This window comes from Gracilinanus agilis, chromosome 3 (assembly GCF_016433145.1).
Source record: "Gracilinanus agilis isolate LMUSP501 chromosome 3, AgileGrace, whole genome shotgun sequence".
Lineage (NCBI taxonomy): Eukaryota > Metazoa > Chordata > Mammalia > Didelphimorphia > Didelphidae > Gracilinanus > Gracilinanus agilis.
This window is the reverse complement of record NC_058132.1, coordinates 613230196-613251317: the sequence shown is the minus strand read 5'-3', so window position 1 is coordinate 613251317 and position 21122 is coordinate 613230196. Positions and strand designations below refer to the sequence as shown.

The 21122-nt window shown below is 42.9% G+C and overlaps 1 protein-coding gene across 1 annotated transcript in view; it reads right to left on the bottom strand.

Annotated features, from left to right (window-relative positions):
* Positions 1-21122, bottom strand: part of IGFBP2 (insulin like growth factor binding protein 2) — a 41657-nt gene that overhangs the window by 16460 nt on the left and 4075 nt on the right. Inside the window, exons 2-4 of the mRNA XM_044669431.1 lie at positions 20485-20621; positions 19526-19730; positions 19279-19449 (exon numbers count right to left, since the gene is read on the bottom strand). Of these exons, the coding sequence (XP_044525366.1) occupies positions 19279-19449; positions 19526-19730; positions 20485-20621 (513 nt within the window). The remainder of the gene's footprint in view (positions 1-19278; positions 19450-19525; positions 19731-20484; positions 20622-21122) is intronic.

Genomic DNA, 21122 nt, shown 5'->3' with positions numbered 1-21122 from the left:
GACTATGCTCTGTTCTATTATCTCCCTCCCATAGTCAACATGAAGGCCAACAGAATTTTCTTGAGGTTTAGCAGGCCAATGTAGAAGCAGGTGGTGCGATGGAAAAATGATGGCCTTGGACTCAGGGAACCTAGGTTCAAATCTCAATTCTGCCATTGGTCAAATTAACAAAAATAAAAAGGTACCTTCAGGCCTCAGTTTCCTTAACTGTAAAAGGAATGGTGTAGAGAGATGACCTCTAACATCCATTCTTTTTTTTAAGCCTGTACCTTGTGTCTTTGAATTCACACTAAGTATCAGTTCCAAGGCATAAGAGCAGTAAGGCAACTGGGACTATGTGACTTGCCCAGCTTGGAAGTATCTGAGGCCAGATTTGAACCCAGGACCTTCCATCTCCAGGCCTGGCTCTTTATCCACCAAGTCACCCAGCCACCCCCTGAGGTCCCTTCTAGTTCTAGTTCTATGACCTTATTCTTCCTGGCACTGAGAATTGGGGCATTCCTCTCTTTTGGGCTCAAGCCTTAGTACCAAAGTCTAATTTCCAACTTCAGACTCCATATTTGATCTAGGCTGGTTAGATCTGATCCCTTCACAGAGACAGGAGATAGGTGAAGAGACAACTAGAATAACTGATGGCTGTCGATAGTAGAGTAATCCCTGTCTCTGAAGACATTCTACCAGTCCTTGGGCTTAGCTTTATCTGGAATATTTCTGAATGATGGATTCAAAAGACCATGGAGTGTGCTTAGGCTGGACTGGCCCATCACTAAGAGATTCCAGTTCTAATATAAACCTCACATCCCTTAACACTTTTCTGACACCCAGAATGGGTCTGGTGCCCAGATAAGGCTGCCATTAGCTCCCTGGGTGGCAAGACCCTTGCTCGCTAAGGGATGAAGTCCAGAGTGAGTTTACTGTGCTAACAATAAATTCGTAGGGAGGTGAAATTAGAGAAATGTGATTTCTGTTCCTTGAAAAACCAGAGCTGATCAACAAAACCTACCTGAGCATACACAAAACTCCAGCTAGTGAGAATTTACCTGAAGATCAGGATTTTCTATCCACATTTCTGCTGTCTAGGAGAGCCTGATTCAGCATAATTTTTATTAAATATCTACATGTTTTTGGACCTGTCTCCTCGGGTGTGCTACTAAATGTATGACAGGTGGCTCTCCATACTTTTAAGTTTAGTCTGCATTATTAACATTTTTTTCCATAACTTTTTTAGGTCTAGGGCAGAGATGTCAAATTCAAACATAAATAGGGCCACTAATTCATACATCAGGATCCCCATACATATTTACTTAATTTGAAAATGTAATGTTATTGGTGGTAGGTAGGTGGCTCGGTGGATTGAGGATGAAGTCTAGAAATAGGAGGTCCTGAGTTCAAATTTGATCTCAAACACTTCCTACCTTAAGTCATTACATTGCCATTGCCTAGTCCCTTGATGTTCTTCTGCCCTGGAACATGGTACTGATTTTAAGATGAAAATTAGTTTTGTGTGTGTGTGTTTTTTTAGAGTTATCTGCATTTTGTTCTATTTTGTTGTTGTTGTTGTTGTTGTTAAATATTTCCCAGTTACACTTGAAAAAAAAACCTGTATCTTCCATCTTAAAATCAATACTGTGTATTTGTTCTAAAGCAGAAGAGCAGTAAGGGCTAGGCAATGGGGGTTAAAGTGGCTTGCCCAGGAGCACAGCCAGGAAGTGTCTGAGGTCAGTTCTAAACCCAGGATCTTCTGCCTCTACAAATAGTTCTCAATCCACTGAGCCACCTAACTTCCCCTCTCTCTGTCCCCCAGTTACATTTTAATATGGTTCTAGCTACCCTCTGGACAAGTGGTTCCCAAACTTTTTTGGCCTACTGCCCCCTTTCCAGAAAAAATATTACTTAGCCCCCGGAAATTAATTTTGTTTAAATTTTAATAGCAATTAATAGGAAATATAAATGCACCTGTGGCCATCACTGCCTCCCTTGATCGCTGCAGCACCCACCAGGGGGCAGTGGCGCCCACTTTGGGAATCACCACTCTAGAGTGTTGCTGGCGAGACCATATGTTTGATACCTCTGATCTAGACAATCAACACAATAATCAATTCTGTCCTGATTTATGGCATTCCCCACATTTCTGTTTGAAGCACAAACCTGCATGGCCCCTATCTGCTTCCACTTGCAGGGACCATAATTCCTTAAGCTAAGAAAAAGCAGGCATGGGGATTTTCTTAAGTCTTCTGGTCACTTAAGAGATTACTATAATGGAAGACAATATAGTGGCCATTTTTTTTTTCTTTCTCACTAAGGAGTGATTGAGAAAATGTGATCAAGGATAGACATAAAATGATACTTCTTGACCCAGAAAAGTGGAATGAGGTGTTTAGTGAGATTACGAGAACTCTTCTGTTTCAGAACAGAAGAGATGCTTCTATGAGAAGAGTTGGGAATGACATCTATTCCATCCTATTCTGGAGCTAAGATTCAAAAAGGAATAGAAGGTGACTTTCTATATTCCTATAACATAAAAGGGGCAGGGGAAAACATTCCCATCTTCCGGAAGTCGAAATTGAGGCCAGAAATCTAATTGAAATAAGAATAAATAAGCCCCAAAATATTTGCAAGGTCATAAAAGGCTCTCCACAAATTAGCAAAGGCTGCCCCATAGTAGATAGACTTTTACCCTTCTAGCCATACACTCTCATATTCTGTCCTTTAGTCTTAAAGAAAGAATGATGGCTGGAAGTCCAAAGGCCTGAGTTTTGTTCTTGACCCCACTGGTAACCAGCTAAAAAACATTTGACAAGTACCCTTGGTTTTCTCCATTTATCATGTAAAGTAATTATTTCTTCCCATTCTGTATTCCAAAATCCAGGGTATGGAAATTCTCAGAGCAAAAGTGGTTGGACTATGCTTCTACCCAGCCCCAATTTCACAACATCCCAGGATGTCTCCAATTACCTCAAATTATCCAATCAAGATTAATTTTAATAATTCACTTTAATTTGAAAAATAAATATACGCAATTCCGGGGGGAGGTGGACAAAGCTGGAGAGCTAGTATGGTGAAATCAGACAAACAACAGGGTGTTGCAATTCTGAAAAGCTGGGAATCTCCAAATTAGAGAAATGCGAGGCTCATTTTCACAGCGTTTATCTTGGCTCCCCTTTTCTTTCTTGCCCCTCGGAGAGGTATCATTGCCGGAAACTCCAGCTCTCCCACCTGGGGCTGGGAGCTTGGACCCAGCTTCACAAATGGAGCATACAGGGGCTTGGATAGAAACATCCTCCCTCCAAGGACCCATACTTCAGGGAGAGAGTGAGGTTGGTTATTTGATGCCTTTGGAGGCAGCCAGCACTCATTTCATTGTCAAAGAATCTTAGGACTAGAAGGGTTTCCTGGAGGCCATCCAGTCCAGTCTAGAACAATTCAAACTATCCACTCCGGGCTCTCCATGGATTTTTGAACCCACCCATCATTTCCCCAGAACCCTGGCAAGATGGTCTCTTCCCTAGTGCAAAGAGATGAAATTTCCCTTCTCTTCTGTTCTCTTCTCTCCTCGGTCTTTCTTTTATGCCCCACTGCCTCCATTAGTTCTTATTAATAAATTAAAGTGTTTTATTTTTATACATACCAATTCTGGTTTTTTCAAGGGATTTGAAGGGACTTATTATTATTATTATTATCATCATCATTATTATTTTTGTTAGATTATCTGTCTTCCCAGAATCCTTATAGAGCAATAAGGAATAGGGACATATTTCCCCATTTTCTAGATTGGTACTGAGCCATGAAGAGAGCTGTTAAAGAGAAAATAGGTAACATCTAAAACTCAGTTTCTTGATTCTGTACCTAGGATGAAGGTCTTTCAGATAACTTGATCATCATGAAGTTGGTGAAAGAGAAAAAAGAGAAGGCAGGGCAAAAACAGGGAGTAAATTTACAAATTAATCTGGACATGAGGTTGGGGTTGGAGACTCGAATTAAGCTCACGAGCCACCAGAAAACTGCTCTCCATGATTGAAAGAATTAAAAAACACAGTCCCTTTGGCCATTCCCAGCTGTGCAGCTGGGGTAACCAGACTCTTGCATGTGACTGATATGTTCAATAACACAGCCCACCCACGGATTAGATTGTTGATTCAGGTCGATGGGTGGGTAGGGTCCATAAAAAGTGGGGTGGAAAGGGATCTTGTTATTCATTGGCTAAAGTTTAACCCAGAGCTTCTCAAATTTACTGGGTGAGTGACATTGCAGTTATATCATTCCCAAACCTAAAAAAATAAAATAAAATAAAACAAAAACTCACTCCGTGATAGCAGATGAGCCCAGTCACTCCCAAATTTCAAAATGTGTGAGCTAGCATAAGCTAGTATGCAACTGGATATATAGTTAAATTTAAGCTGGCATCCAGGGCAAATTTCAAACTACTTAATGGCATTCTCCTGCCCCATATCCCCCTGGCTGAAATAAACTCTATTCTACACCATTCCCATCTCCTGCCACTCCTCCAGCATTTTCTATATTGAGTCCCAGCCATACCCTTTGGTCTGTTTCCCTTAAAATCCAGCCCATACCCAGAAAAGACCCAGTCTGGAGTTATCCTCAATCCTCAATCATCCCTCTACTATGTGGTCATCCATACTTCCATGAGCAATGGGGGTGGGGGAGAGAATGGAAAATTAACTGAGTGATTGACTCTGACTTCTGCCTTTTTTCTTCCATGGCCCTACAATGTCCCCATCTCCTCATCCAAAAGATTTATTTATGTCTTAGCTGGCACCTAGATTCAAGTTCTAGAATGTACTGCAAATATTTTTAAGATCCATGTATCAAATCTAGGGAAAAGCCAGAAACAGGACTGTAGAGATATGCACCTTTATTGCTAGCTTCAGGGTTCAAAGGAACCTACCTCTCTGCAAGAGGTTAACTGTAGGAGGCAGTTAGGTGGTTCAGTGGATAGAGAGCCAGATCTGGAGATGGAAATGTCCTGGGTTCGGTCACTTCCTAACTGTGTGACCCTGGGCAAGTCATTTAACCCCAATTACCTAACCCTTATCACTCTTCTGACTTGGAACCAATACACAGTATTAATTCTAAGATGGAAGGTAAGGTTGTAAAAAAAAAAGTGACCAACATGGCCATCATGGCCAACAACTCTTTCCACGATAAACCCATCAGATGTACAGTGGCTAGATGTTCAGACAATGCTTCTCAAGACTCAAGGCCTCCATAAGGTGTGGGAAACTAAGCAAGCCATTTTTACTTCTTCAGGCTTCAATTCTTTCATCTGAGAAATGTAGGGGTTGAATTAAATGGTGTCTGAGCCCCCTTCCAGCTGTGAATCTAAGACTCAAGGACAGGGTCTTTCTTGCCCATCAAAGACACAACCATTTGCAGAACTGACATGAATCCTGTGATGCCTTTGCCCAAGCTGAGTCATAGATTCATGGAGAGAGACTGAGAATCAGAAGGAAATGGGCTTTGTATAGGCTCTGCCACTGGTACGGGTCATGGTCTTAGACATGGCAGTGGCTTTCTGGGGGCCCGTTGGCTCATCCAACAAACAAGGGAGTTAGAAGAGTTGGCCTCTATGGTTCCTCTCACTGCTAAATTTCTATCGAATCGAGAAATCTCCCTTTTTTTCACTGTTGTCCATCAAGTCTGGCTGGACCATCTGCTGTCATGGTTTCCCAGAAAATAACATCACTAGAAATTATAATTCAATGTGCCTTTAAAAGGGTTAAGTCCATTTATACACACCCATTGCACACGTGTATATAATTCATTGACACTCACTTGTGAGCATGTTTTTCCGAGTTTGGACTTGTGCCTTCAAACCTTTGCTTTCACTGTTGTTCTGTCATTTCAGTCCTGACTGTGATGCCTTTTGGGGGCATTATTTGATGCCTTTGGAGGCAGCCAGCACTCATTTCATTGTCAAAGAATCTTAGGACTAGAAGAAGGGTTTCTTGGAGGCAAAGACACCGAATGGTTTGCCATTTCCTTTTCTGGCTCATTTCACAGATGAAGAAACTGAGGCCAAAGACACCGAATGGTTTGCCATTTCCTTTTCTGGCTCATTTCACAGACGAAGAAACTGAGGCCAACTGGGTGAAATGACTTGACTAGGGGCGTACAACTAATAAATGCCTGAAGTCAGATTTGAGTCTTCCTGACTTCAAGCTTGGCTCTTTCTCCTCTGTGCCACCTATCTGCCTTTATTCATTCCTATACAAACACAAAGAGAGGAGAAAGTCCTTCCTGGTCCCTATTCTACTGAGGCTGCTGGAGAGGGTGTTTATCTCAGTGTAATCTCAGTCACCCCTTAGCAAGCTAAATATGCTGGTCATCTCAGGAGCCTCCCTGCCTGGGTGCTCTCCAGATGACTGCTCTGCTCTATAAACACCGCAGTCATTCCTGGAATTGGAAGGCATGGGGGTGGGAGTAGGGGGTGCTCGGGCAGGGGTTAGGGAGGGGGTGGAGATTGGGTCGTTTGGGAAAACAAAAACAAGCTGGTTCTGCCAAGGTCCTCTCTGGCCTTGTGGGCCTGCTCTGCCCTTGAAGTGCTCCGAGAGATTAATATTGAGACGGTAAATAGTACTATCAGCTTCAATGCCTTTCAAAGAATGGGGGCAGGTGGGAGAGAGGGAGGGAGGTTTTCCCTGACATTCGGGGCTCCAGAAACCCTGGCAAGGTGACCTGTGTGCTAGACGAAGTGGGTGGGCCGAAGGGAGCTTCAGTGTTTTTGTCCCAAACATGCTGCCCACGCTCTGGGTGACCTTGGGGGAGGCTTACTTTTCACCTCTAAACCACTCTCTCCACCCCTTTCATTCTCCCTCTCCACCCATCAAACGGGCAAAGAAAGTGGATACTCTCTTGGCTAAAGGGGGTATCTTCCCCCTTCCTAAATACCAAACCCTATGAGGTCCCTGGAAGCCAAAAGATAAGACATGCAACCCCCAATGTTTTTAAAGGTGAATTTGTGCCCGGGTTGAGCAGACTGGAGCAGCCAAGTCCTTCCCACGTCATGGTCACAGCTCTGAGTCTAGTTCTCTTGACTTTCTGGGGACTGTGGAGAAAGCGGGAAATGAGCTCACAGGAAAGACCCAGCTAAAACAGAAGGACTAAGTCACTGGATCTGGGGAGAAAGATGAGAAAAAGGAGTTGTGATTTAGCCTTAAGAAAAGCAAGCGATGGGATGGAGCCATCTCCGTGCATTCAACAATTATCACTGAGAGCACCTGACGGTGGCCGGCTGTTCTCTAGTTCCATGGGGGGCTGGAGAGAGAACGAGCTTAAACTGAAGCAGGGGGGATTTGGCTTAGATATCATAAAAGAGGGGGCAGCTGGGTAGCTCAGTGGATGGAGAGTCAGGTCTAGAGACGGGAGGTCCTGGGTTCAAATCCAGCCTCAAACACTTCCCAGCTGTGTGGCCCTGGGCAAGTCACTTGACCCCCATTGCCCACCCTTACCACTCTTCCACCTAGGAGCCAATACACTGAAGTTAAGGGTTTAAAAAGAAAAAAAAGAGAGAGAGAGAGAGATCTTAAAAGAATTTCAGGGCAGAGTCAGAACCAGTATCCAAGAGATTAGGGAAATCTCTTTTCTGTAGAGAGCCTCAATAAGTAGGAAAGGTTATCCATCTGTTTGGGATAGTATAAGACAGTGATGGCAAACCTATGACACACATGTCAGCACTGACACACGTAACCATTTTTGATGACACAAAGCCTCATGCTGAGGATAAAACATTTTCTGTAGTGTAGTGTAGATACTCTGTACACTATAGATGACGATTCTACCTATACTTATTTATAATATATAAATACATATAATTTATATATGTATATAAATACATATAATTTATAATATATAAATACATATAATAAATATATATTACAATTACACATTTTTGTTATTTAAACTATAAATATCGCAAAATTGTGTTTTTTTTCTCCAAGTGACAAACCACTCGAGTTATACTCGTTTTTTTTGGTGAATTTTGACACACTGAGCTCAAAAGGTTGCCCATCACTGGTATAAGAAGTACCATTCATGGAGACCAACAGGCAATCAGGATGACTTTTGGTGGGCCCTTATAGCCCCATGACACTATAAAAATGCAAATAAAATATTATATTCTAATTATCTGGTTAATTATTTCCAAATATGCTCCTTCTGGATGACTTTAAAAAAAAAAAAACTCTTACCTTCTCTCTTAGAATCGATACAAATATTGGTTCCAAGGCAAAAGAGCAATAAGGGCTAAGCAACTGGGGGTAAGTGACTTGCCACTACTGGAGTTAAGTGACACAACTAGGATGTGTCCGAAGCCAAATTTGAACCCAGGCCTGGCACTCTATCTCCTGAGCCACCTAGCCGCCCCTGGGATGACTTTATTATAAGCAAAAAGTACTCTCGTCTATCGCTAAGGCCGATGCAGAGCGGAGAAGAGGGCAGTTAAGCCTGCATCTGTGACTGCGTTTGGCACACCGTTCAAGAGTCTAGAAGTCCCCAGTCCCCAGTGCTGTCTATTCCCTAAGACTTTTCTAGACAAAGAAGGAACGTGACTAGCATGTCCTTGTAAGAGGATCGCCTGTTGGCGGATGACCTGCATGTACCAACATACACTATCTGTCCTCATCTGAGGTGGTTTCCAATTTCGAAATGCTCCTTCCTGTTTCCTGCAAGGTTGCATCTCCACTCTCTTCCCCATCAAAAAGTGCCTGATTCTGCACCTGACACAGTGCTTCAAATATGGTAGAACACTTACTGCTTGGAATTCACGTAGAAGAGTGTGAGACGCTGTGGAAAGAGAACATTATCAGCCCCGTTACTGGTTTTTGGGGGGACCTACCTACTTGATTTCTCCCTCCCTGTTATCTTCTCACCCCACTGTGAGGCATACTCCCAGGAGCACTAACATTAGGAATGAAGGATAGAAGAAAGAAGGAGCTCATAGGGTCATTTAAGAGGGTTTTAAGGGACTTTTAGAAGCACTTATTTTACAGATGAGGAAACTGAGGCATAGAAAGGTTAAGTGATTTGCCCCAGATGGATTGTCCAATCCCCACCTCGCACCACACACAATACTTCTCATATAGAGTTAGGCTAAGAATGAGAAAGGTCATGAGACTGGGTTGAAAGATACAACAAGGGAACATCTTACCCATTACCAACCTCCTCATTTTCAAGATCATACATATAAATAAATTGAACTAGGATTTGAACCCAGGTACCGTAACTCTGGCTCCAGAATCCTTCCCAATATCTTATGGCTCATTTAGGCAACACCCCATCATAGACCATAAAGCATTTTTCTAATAATAGAATGCAACCACCAAGAGTTTCAAAAACAATAAGAAAAAATTGGATCCATCTTCCTGTCACCGGCATTCCCCTCAAACCAACCTCCCCTTCCTTGTCCAGGGAGCTTCCTTCATGACCACAAATAAATGTTCCCGGATGCCGTGGTTTGATTGAAATTGAATAGAGAGAATGCAAAGAATCAGAAAACTTGCAAAAATGTTCAGGGTTGAACACTCTCTCTAACCAGCACAGGGAGCATCCTGAATATAAATAAGTGTCTTTAAATGGGTCACTACTCTTTTTCCTTTCTTCTTAGCTACTAAGAGTTCACTAATTTTCTCTCAAAATAATGAGCAAGGCCAGTTGCCTCACCCATTTCTACCCTCTTGGCTAAAGAGTCAGCAGAGAAGAGACAACCAATATAGCCTCTTAACTCTGGGGAGAGCTCTGACCCCAGTGGGACATAAATTAGGAAGTTCTTTCAATTAGCTGCTTGCAAGCTCATAATAAGAATCACTAGTCAAGAGAGTGTCTTGTACCATGATGTTCCATTGGACACGCCTCAGCTAAGGACTTCCCCTAGAATCTTTAGAAATTAACTGGCATGAAAAAAAACAGAGGGTCTCGAATGAGGGTGCTACTTGGCCATTTGTACACTTCGCCCTGGTCAGACTACATCTGGAGCACTCTGAGCTCTTCCAGGCACATTTGAGGAGAAATATTGGTGACTTGTGGCTCATTCAGAAGCCTAGCTGAGGCAAGAAAGCACTCAAAGGGCTTGGCATTTCAAGGATCAAGTGAAGGAACCACTGTCCATCTACCTCAGTAGTTACACTGAACCAAATATCATGTTGGAATTGGGGAGTTCATGTTGCTTATCTTAAGTACTTACCTGAAAAAAAAAGAGATGTAAAGTCACTCTACCTATCTACACCTCATTTGCCAGATGAAAGGATTGGAGTAGATGACTCCAAAATCGTTCCATCTCCAAATTCTATGAACTATGAACTAGGGCTGGCTAACCTGGAAAACAGAAAGTTTAGTAGAGCCTGATAGATATCTTCAAATATCTAAAGGGTTATCATGGATAAGAGATTAGACATGGTACACATAGTCCCAGAGGCAGAAGACCAATGGATAGATGAAAATCACTGATAGGCAGATTTGGAGTCAATATTAAGGAGTCAATAACTTGAAATTAAGAATGAGAGTCATCCAAAAATAGAATGGCCTCTCTCATAAGATATGATTTCCTACAACTGGATGTCTTTTAAGCAGAGAGTAAAGATTTGTTGTATAGGGTTTTTAGAAAGGAGTTGTCCTTTAGCTTGGGTTTGGACCAAATGATCTTAGAGATACTTACCAATTTCACAATTCTCTTTAAATTAAATGGCCATAATGCCATGTATATTCCTCCTCCTCCCCACTCCCATCATTCAATGGGCATCTCATTTCTTTCAAAGAAAGTAAAAATTCTCTCTTTAAATCTCAAATTTCATGAGCCAGAGGGTAGGGAACAAAGTATATCCAGAAATGGGAAATTTCATCATGACATGCATTGATAAATGGAGGTGATATTTAGCATGGAAGCAAGCAAAATTATACTTATATTGAGTCAAAGGACCTGGTAGCTGGCTTCAAGAATTTAAAAGGTTAATATATGAAAGTAAACTCTTCTTTATTCTGATTGGATTCAAAGAACTGAACTAGATCATGGAACGAAAATTGTTGGAAGATTTTGCCTCAATATATGGAAAACTTTGCCAAGAATCAGAATGGTTCCAAAGTAGGATGGACTACTTTGGGTAATGTTAGCAAGCTCCCCATCACTAGGGATCTTTCAGCAGAGTCTGGATGACCAGTTTTGGACTGAGGAAGGTGATGGAGGTGATCCCTGCTCTCATGGAGTTGAGCTAAATATCCTTGATAAGAGTCCTTGGCTCTACTACTCCTGAGATTCAGTAGCTCCAGTTCTGAGACTCCAGGATCTGATCATTGAGTAAGGGAGAAAGATTTGGTTTCTTCTCCCTTCCTTCACAATAGATCCCTGATCTCCACCTTGGCTTTTTCCATTCTCTCAGTTCCTCTTTCCCACCCCCTCCTGATGCCAATCACAACCTCACCAGGACAAAGAACAAACCCTCCAGTCATTCGTCCACCAGCTGGCCCCATCCAACTTCAAAAGCTTTTGTGATCCACAAGACCCACTACTACCTCCCCCTCCCCACTATACCCCACACACACCTCCTGCCACAGTTGCTATGGAAACTCTACAGACTGATCTGGCTGCTGCTAGAGAGTTGCTATTTTCATATAAGCACAGTCTCCAGCACTGAGAGAAAGAGCCCACCCTCCAAAGACCACTTGGCTTCCACACTCAGAGGTGATGGAAATGGACCCCATAGACACTTCCCAGAAGTGGAGTTTGCATGAGGAAAACTACAAGTTTTGTCTCAATCATTCTTCTCAAGTTTGAAAGGGTCCTTTCTGGGGTAAAGGATAAAAACTATCAAATATGTTTAAAGTCAGCATAGGAAACAGAAATCTTAGCCTTGGTCACTGTTCTGTTCCTGGGTTACAAAAAGACACAGCCTCCCACCAATCATTCAATTTCTAGGCCCTCCCCAAAAAAAGGAGAATCACAAGAACAGAAAAAGGCAAGAAAGATGGACAAGACATGAGCTCAGTGACTTCAGTCACTGTAACTGTGACTTGATTATTCACCTCCTGAGGTACTACCAGTGCTAAGCAAGCATGGGCTTTGATCACCTCAAAATCCTCTTCTAGGAAGAAGCAGCACTATGTAGTGGAAAAACATGAAGGACAAGGAAAACATGAGGTCAAGGTACATGTCTGTGCCTGAGCCATAGTTTCCTTCCCTATAAAATGGCAGCTAGGTGGTAAAGTAGATAGAATGCTGGGCTTAGAATCAGGAAGATTCGTCTTCATGAGTTCAAATCTGGCCTCAGACACTTACTAGTTGTGTGACCCTGGGCAAGTCACTTAACCATTTGCCTTAATTATTCATCTGTAATAAATGAGCTGGAGAAGGAAATAGCAACCCATTCCAGGATCTTTGCAAAATCAAAAAACCAAAAAAACCCTCAAATACAGTCACAAAGATTATTGAAGGACTGAAACAACTAAACAAAAAAATGGGGATAAATGTCCGTGTCTCAGTTTTCTTCTCTGTAAAATGAGGATTATGAACCTCAGTCTCCTCATCAGTAATATGAGATTGGATTTAATGATCTCTAAGTACTCTTAAAATTACATATGATCTTATAATCTTATGACCACATAAGAGACCTACCTGCCTCTCCCCACAAATGTGATTGGGGAAAGTGCTTTTCAAACTGTAAACACCCTGGGAAAATCTTAGCTATTACTAAAGAAAGTTTAGCTATAATAATGGCATAAATATCATTAGTTATAAGTTCAGCAGCTTCTAACATTTGTTTATTTGATGATCCAAGGAAAGTTTTTTCCCAGATTTTTTGAAAATTCTTATTTTCTTTAAAAGAAAAAAGGACTTTGGGGCATCTGGGTGGCTCAGGGGATAGTGAGCTAGGCCTAGGTCCTGGGTTCAAATTTGACTTCAGACACTTCTTAGCTGTGTGTGGATCCTGGAAAGTCACTTCATGCCCACTGCCTAACCCTTACTGCTCTTTTTGCCTTGGAGCCAATACACAGTATTGATTCTAAGATGAAAGGTGAGGGTTTAAAAGAAAATAAAAAAAGGACTTCTCTCTCATCTCTAGCCAGAGCTGAAATGAAGCAGTGGCAGCACTATATCTGATTCAAAACTCATAACCACTATGGGAGTAGGTGCTATTATTATCTTCATTTTATGGATGAGAAAGCATTTTTCATCTACCACTCAAGAACTTGGCACTAAGTTTTTGGTCTTAAACCCCCTTCCCCTCTTAAGATTCTATAAGCCTGGTGACTTGAATGAACATGGTCTGCCACACCTACACCCATCCATTAATTAGAAACCTCCTCAGGCTTCTCCCAGGGAAAGCTTAATGGGAGAGCCTGTGGGCCAGTTCTCCTTTCTCCCCCTCCACCTACTCTCCCTTCAGAAACTTGGAAGGGTACCAACCCTGCCCCCTCTCTCCAATCTCCCACCCTTGCCCTGCCTCACAACAGCCAGGAAGAGATGAGATGGCTCCAAGCCAAAAGAGGGACATGGGCTGCCAAATACCTCCCCCAAGGAAAAAGGACGGGGAAAAAATTCCTGACTGCAGCCGACTCTGTATTCCTTTCCCGGGGAGAAGGCTTTCTGAGCAAGATCTCCCTCTGAGCTGTGACTGACATTCAGGATCTGAGCCAAAAGGGACCTTCTCTGGCTTTGTTAAAGAACTAGGGAGCCAAGAAAAGGAGGAAGAGGAGGAAGAGCAGAGTATGGGTATGTATGTTGAAGGAGGGGGGAGGGAGAACAGAGAGAAAAGGGGAAAAGAGAAAAATTTAAGTTGGAGAAGCAATGTCTATATCTTTCATGGAAGGAAATAAAGGAAATATTAGCTCTGTCCTGGTTCCAGATGGGAGGTAGGGATGCTCTAAGGGGACCTTAGGAGGTATCAGTCAAAGGAACGAGGACAAACCCCCAAGATCTAGTACTTAGGCAAGTGTCCACAGCTCTTTAAGGCTCCCTAAAATTGGACAGTGTGGTTGAGTAGAAAGCTCTCTGGCCTATAAGTCAGAAGGTCTAATTTCTAGTCTCAGTTCCACCACTCACTCACAGTGTGACTGTGGACAAATCACTTAACATCTTGAATTCTCAGTATCCACATCCATAAAATAGGAGGTTTGGACAAGATGCTTTCATGGGTTTCTTAACCATTTAGGTTTCTAGACTCTCGTTCCCCACTCCAAAGGAGCATTTTTGGGGTATCCCCCCATCCCTGGGTAAAGAAGTCACACATTCCCACATTCTCTGATCTCTGGCATGTCCCACCACTGGCACCTCCCTCCAGGCAAATCTGATGATATTCTAAAAGCCAGAGGAGCCAATCCAGCATCTTAGGCAAGGCAGCTCATGAATGACAGCCACAGGTGAGCGTGCTGATGTTTCCTGGGAGAGAAAGCTGGCTACTTAAGATAGAGAAAACACTAGAAATTTCATCTGAAAAATTAGGTGCTGCCACCCTAATTCTGGGACTCACCCCTGAAACTACCTTAGGATGGTAACCTCATTTTCCCCAGGAGTCAGCATCATGATAAACTCAAACTTTGAGAACAGTTTATTGGTTTGTCTTATTATTCCCCATTTTACAGAGGAAGAAGTTGAGACTTAGGGAGTTTAAGAGATTCACCAGTGATCACACAGATGAGAAGTGTTGGAGGCAGGATTCAAACAGAGAGGTCTTTTGACTGCAGGACAAGTGCCCTGCCCAGGATGCAATAGAATCTTTCCTTGGCATCCTTCTTCATAAGGACATGATATTCCCAATATTAGAGACCCAAGAGAAGGAGCTGCTAGTTCCCATTTTCCTAGGATCAGAAAGGGTGCACAATGAGCCCTTCCAACATTAACCCTAGTTTAACCATCTCTACCTATTCTTTTCTAAAGGCTTCACTGTCCTCCAGATTATCATGGTTCAATCCACTGGTACCCCTTTCCATGTTTCTGTTGTCTTTGTTCTTGAGGACAAGCCCCATTACTAAGTCCCATCTCTCCCTTGTCTCTCCCTGACAGCCTGAAAGCTTCTCCAAAGGCAAAGATTTAGCTTCCTCTGCTAAAATTCTGTTTCCACATAGTGAGCACTCAATATCATCTAAGTCTGAGGGCAGGAATCTGAAGATGCTCAGTAAACTGATGACACAACTAGCGTATAGCTGTATCTCACTTTATATTGATTTACATGTATATATTTATATAGGCATGTATATTACATATATGCATACATGTATGTGAATATGTATATGCATGTGTGTATATATGCATGTATAAATGTCTGTGGTCATTTGACCCTCAACCTAGCTCTGGGAGCTAAGTACTATAGAACCACGATCTCTATTTTACAGATAAGGAACTGGAGACTCAAAGAGATTAAATGACTAACTTGACAAAGCAACTCAATATGGGAAGTGAGATTTGAGCTCAGATCTTGAAGTCCAGCACTCTGTCCATTGAGCCAAAAATAAGACATTGTACCTAACGGAATGATCAAAGGAATCACTCAATAATTACATTTCAACTAAAAAGCTTCAATTTTTTTCTGTCTCTTATCAGATATGTGCTAAAGGAGCTATGTGGTTCTCTCAGACATAAGGTACAGTTTGATTCTTTCTTATTTACAAGACAAGGTTGATAGCAGCTAGATGGCTCAGTGGACTGAACTGGACGTCAGGAAGACCTCAGTTCCAATCCACTCTAGTTGTGTAACTTTGGGCAATCTTTGTCTTAATCCAATGGAGAAGGAAATGGCAACCCATTCTAGTAACTTTGTAAGAAAATCCCATGGACAGCACAGCTTGTGCTATGGTCCACAGAGTCAGACGTGACTAACCAAAAACAAAATTTTAAGGTTGTCATGTAGAAAAGGAAGATGAATCACTCAACTTTGGGCCCCCCAAAAAAGAACCAGGTAGGGGTAGATTTCAGATCATCTTACAGAAAAGCTTCTAATAAATCATTTCTGTCATTTACTAGCTGTGTGCCCTTGAGCAAATCACTACTCTTTGAGAGAGTTTCTTCCTCTGTAAAATCAGAGAATTGGACACAATGATCCCTTAGACCTCTTGATGGTCTCTAAGATCAACAGTCCCTATAAGACCCTAATTCTAATGCACAATCTAGGAATAGCAATCTGAATTCTCTCTCTGTTTTAGCTCTTCCTGGATTAGATACCAGTACCTTATTTGTATTATGAAGAGGAATTTGAAAGGATTCCCTCTTCCTCTGTTCTTCCAAATAGTTTATGTAGTTTTGGAGTTAGTCGTTCTTTGAATGTTTGGCAAAATTCACTTGTTAACCCATCTGGCCCTGGAGTCTTTTGCTTAGGGAATTCTTTGATGATTTGTTTGATTTATTTTTCTGTAATGGGATTGTTGGAGTATCCCATTTCCTCTCATTAATCTGGGTAGTTTATATTTTTGTAAGTATTCATTTCACTTTGATTCTCAGATTTATTGGCATATAGCTGGGCAAAATGACTTTCAGTAATTGTTTTATTTTCTTCTTCATTGGTTGTAATTTCACCTTTTTCATTTTTTATACTGATTATTTGATTTTCTTCTTTCCTTGTTATAATCTAGTTAACCAATGATTTGTCTATTTATTTATTTTTTTCATAAAACCAACTCCTTGTCTTAAGACCTGAATTCTCTCATTGGATGGTCTTCAAACAAAGGTTAGATAACCACACTTTTGGAATGGTGGTAGAGAAAATGCACGCAGTAGATAAAGGCTGGACTGGATAAACTCAACTTGTGTCACATCCAACTCTTTAAGATTCTGTAATTCTGTCCTATCATCTTAGGATTTGTTATTCAATTCTAAAAACTTCCCCAGGTATACAGATTCTAGGGCTAAAAAGGACTTTTGGCCTAACTCTGACCCTTTGATAGACAAAAGGGCTAAGAGTTCAGAGAGTAAAAGAAACTTGCCTAAAGTCAAACAGGTAAAATATATCAAAGCTAGAATTCAAACAAGGCTCTTATAGCCTAGTGCTCTTTCCAAGACACAAAAAACTGTCACCACATAGGCATTAACTTGACTTCAGAAGAAGAAGAGCAGAACTAGACCCTCATAAAGGAGGAAGTTACCAGCTTCCAAGAGCCCCTGAAGCTAATCTTGCTTCTTATAAATCTATAACCCTTCTCATTGAAAGATTAGGGGTATATCTATTTTTTTTAATTCCCATCACTAAAACGGCATTTTTCCTCATTGGATTTTGCCTGGTGGGTCACTGAGTCCCAGCCCACCTGGGCAGAACCCAACCAGTTTTTCCCAGGGGAGAATGGCCACAGCAGTAGTCACTGTGTGTTTGGGATGGTGCCAGGGGAGAGAGCAATAAAGGAAAGGGGGAGCTGGGAGGAAGAGAGGCATTTCCATGCAGCTTGATACCCACTGCATCATTCAGAAATCATTATTTCCTGTTTCCTTTTTTTAATGTCAATGCTTGAATTGCTGAGTAATTTTAATGACCAACTTGGCTCAGAAAGGAGGAAATGCACCCCCTTCCTCTTTCAGTTGAATAGCAAGAGCCTGCCAGTCTGTAGTGTGGCATACACCTTCATAAGTTGGGGTACTGTGTTGGTGGGTTTGGCTTAACTGTTTTTCTTTGTTACAAAGTTGGGCTCACTAGATGGGACATCGGTATGGATATAGCAGAAAATGACAAAAGGCATGAATAAAAATTATTCAAATCATGATAATGAAGTCAGCTACACAGGCACTCTGGAGGTGAAGTCTATGTATATTCCTCCCTCACTCCCCTTTTTTGGCATTAGCTCACTATCCCAGGGCCCATTCCTTTCCCCACTAGAAGCAGATCCCTTCATTCTCACGACCTTTCTTGACCTTCTCTTGAATATCAAAACTTACCTTCTCAATGGGTCTCTTTCTAATGGTATCTCTGTTAGATGCCAGTTAGCTAATCTGATAAGCCAGGTAAACAGCCTGATGGCAGCAGTGAAAAGAGCATCAAATGACTGTCAGAAGACCTGGATTTTTAAAAAGAAAAAAAAAAAAAGACTGCCTTTGCCAGTAACTACACCTTTGTGTCCTTGGGCAAATTTCCTCAACAGTAAAATATGGAAGGTAGACCTGAAATCCAATCTAAATGTGGATGATAAAGTAGATGAAGAGCTGAACTTGGAGTCGGGAAGACCTGAATCAAATGTGTCCTCAGACACTCACTAGCTGTGTGACACTGAGCAAGTCATTTAACCCTGTTTGCCTCAGTTTCCTCAGTTGCAAAAATGGGGAAAATTATTCTACTGGCCTGCTGACATAATGAGCTATTATGAGGATCAAATGAAATAGCGTATACGTGTTTTACAAACCATAAAGAGTTATGTGTAAATATGATCTATCGTGATTATTATCACCTAACCTTTCTGGGACTCTTCTATAAAATGGGGGGAAAGGGGATCCATTCAGGTACCATCTATGGATCAACCCCTTCCCCCCTTCCACTCTCCCTCCTTTGTAGATGCTGAAAATTTATCTGTGTGCATGTTGTATGGTTCTGAAGAATATAAACTCCTTGGGGGAAGGAACTACTGAGTTTTTATCTCTTATCTTGAAATCTGGCACAATGCCATTGCTCATAGGAGATGAATTAATAGTTGAAGGATAGGGGCAGCTGGGTAGCTCAGTGGATTGAGAGCCAGGCCTAGAGATGGGAGGTCCTAGGTTCAAATCCGGCCTCAGACACTTCCCAGCTGTGTGACCCTGGGCAAGTCACTTGACCCCCATTGCCTACCCTTACCACTCTTCCACCTATAAGTCAATACACAGAAGTTAAGGGTTTAAAATTAAAAAAAAAATAGTTGAAGGATATTTTTTAACTCTTATCTTTAGTCTTAGAATCCATAAGGTTAGGACTAGGCAATTGGGGTTAAGTGATTTGCCCAGCTAGCAATGTGAGGCCACATTTGAACCCAGGTCCTCCCATTTCCAGACCTAGCTCTCTGTCCATGGAACCACCTAGCTGCCCCAATAGTCAATAAACATTTCATGATAACTAAGCACCTACTAAGTGTCTGGCACTGTGCTTACTGAATTGGAGAATGAATGAATGAAACAGAGAGGGGGTTAAACTAATTTATTTCTAAGGTCACTTCTGCTTCTATTCTAGGAATTTACAATCTCACATTTCTTCCCAACATAGTATGACCTCTCAAATATCAAAACTTACCTTGTCAGTGTTGATATAAATAAAGATCACTATCCCCATTTTACAGATGAGCAAACTAAGGCTCAAAGAGTCTATTCGATAAGAAATACTATGCATTCACCTCCTGGAGATGGCTCAACCCAAAAGCACAGACGTTTTGATCTTCTCAACAGAAGACCTATGTGTTGGGTAAAGGGCACACCAAACCCTGTGGGCTCTCCTGCCACAACTCCCAGGCGGCCCACTCTACCTATCAGAAAAGAGCTGGCTCGGGATCGGAACACCAAGTATCCTAAACAGAGGAATCAGAAAGCCCAGAACTTCTCTGCCCTCAGGCTGGGTAGGCTGGGATGCTCTCCTCAGCCCACGCGGGCCCCGGGAGAGCACCAAGGCCACACCCTGGCTGTCCTTCCAGCCAAGGAACTCCAAGTCTCTCCAGTGGGCAGCAGCCTTCCGCTCCGCCCTCTCTTCCAACCTGCACTGGTGAGTCGGAGAGAGCCGCAGGAAGAGTTCGGGGTGTCCTGTCTGGAAACCCAAGATGGGGAGGAGAAAGGAGATGGCAGGGGCTGGAGACTAGAAGAGCGGGGAGTCAGCAGCACTGAGTTCCATTCATTCACATCTCCAGAAGTCGGTATGCAAATTTATGCAAGATGGGATGTAAAGGAGCATTCGAAGCCAAAAGTCCTGATGCCTTTTTTTTTTTTTTTTTTTAAGAAAAGCAAGCCTGCCCTACTGTAAATCAGAACCCTTCCTTCCCCCCTTTATTCTCCCCCAGCAACAGCAGAAGCAAAGGCTGGCCTGGGGACTTTGAATTACTTAGCATTTCTATAGTACCTTTATATCAGCACCGGCCAGACAGCTACTTCGCTTGGCTCCTCCCCTCAGCATAATCCCCCCCATTGTACACTGAGGCTAAGGAAGGAGGGAGGGCGAAATCACCCAGCCAAGCCTGGGGCAAACCCGGGCCCTGAACTCCTAGTCTCCCCCAGACACTTCCTGCCCCGCCCCTCCCCCACGCACCTAAAGGAGGTGATTCCCCACCCCCATCCCCCGCCGCGCCAATCTCGCCGGTTTCCTAGAGTGATGCTTTATTTCCAGTCACCCTCCATCAAGGATCGCCTTTTCTTCTTCACTCTCCCTCCCTCCCAGGGTCCCCCTCCATTCTTCCCCCACCCCCACCCCCAGTCTCTATCAATCCCCCCCTTCAGCACTGTTCTTTCCTCTTGAAATCTTTCCCTTTATCTGCCCATCCTATCCCATCTCATCGCATCCCATCCCATCCTATCCTGCCCCAGCCAGTCCAGTGTTGTCCCAGCCCCAGCCAGACCCATGCTGTCCCATTTTGTCCAATCCTGCCCCCTTCTTTCAGGCTCGGGATCCGGAAGCAAGCGCCCGCAGCCCCCAGTCCTGGGAACAAAGACAAAAGAGTCCAGCGCAGAGCCGGAACTGCTGAGTTTTTGCTGCCTGGAAATAAGAGGGTATTTTTAAAATTCTTGCAAGCAACCTGCTCAGAGAGGAATCTAAGCTCCCAGGGCTTGTTCTTCTGAGGGGGCAGGAGAAAGGATGAGCCGGCTTGGAACTGACAAGTACTTTTCTGGGCTGAGCCTTGCAGTCGTCCCAAGTTCCCAGTCGGTCCAGAGTTAGGAAGTCTTTTGAGCCTTCCATTCAGCCCCCTGAGCCTTACTATTCTCACCGTCAGTGTGTATTGCCCCCTCCAGCGCCTTCCCAGCCTATTTCCTCCTAAACCCTTCTCTCCTCAGTGTCCCCTATCCCTGTCCATTTGCCGGGTGCCTATCCCCAGTTTCAATCACTCTCCCCTCAAGTTCCAACCTCTCCTTCCTCCATCCCCAGACCCAGCCCAGTGTCCCCACAATCCCTTCCAGTATTCATCTCCTTGGCCCTGCTCCTCTGATCCTATCAGATCCAACCCCTCTTCCTCCAAATCCTAAACTCTATCCCAGAGTC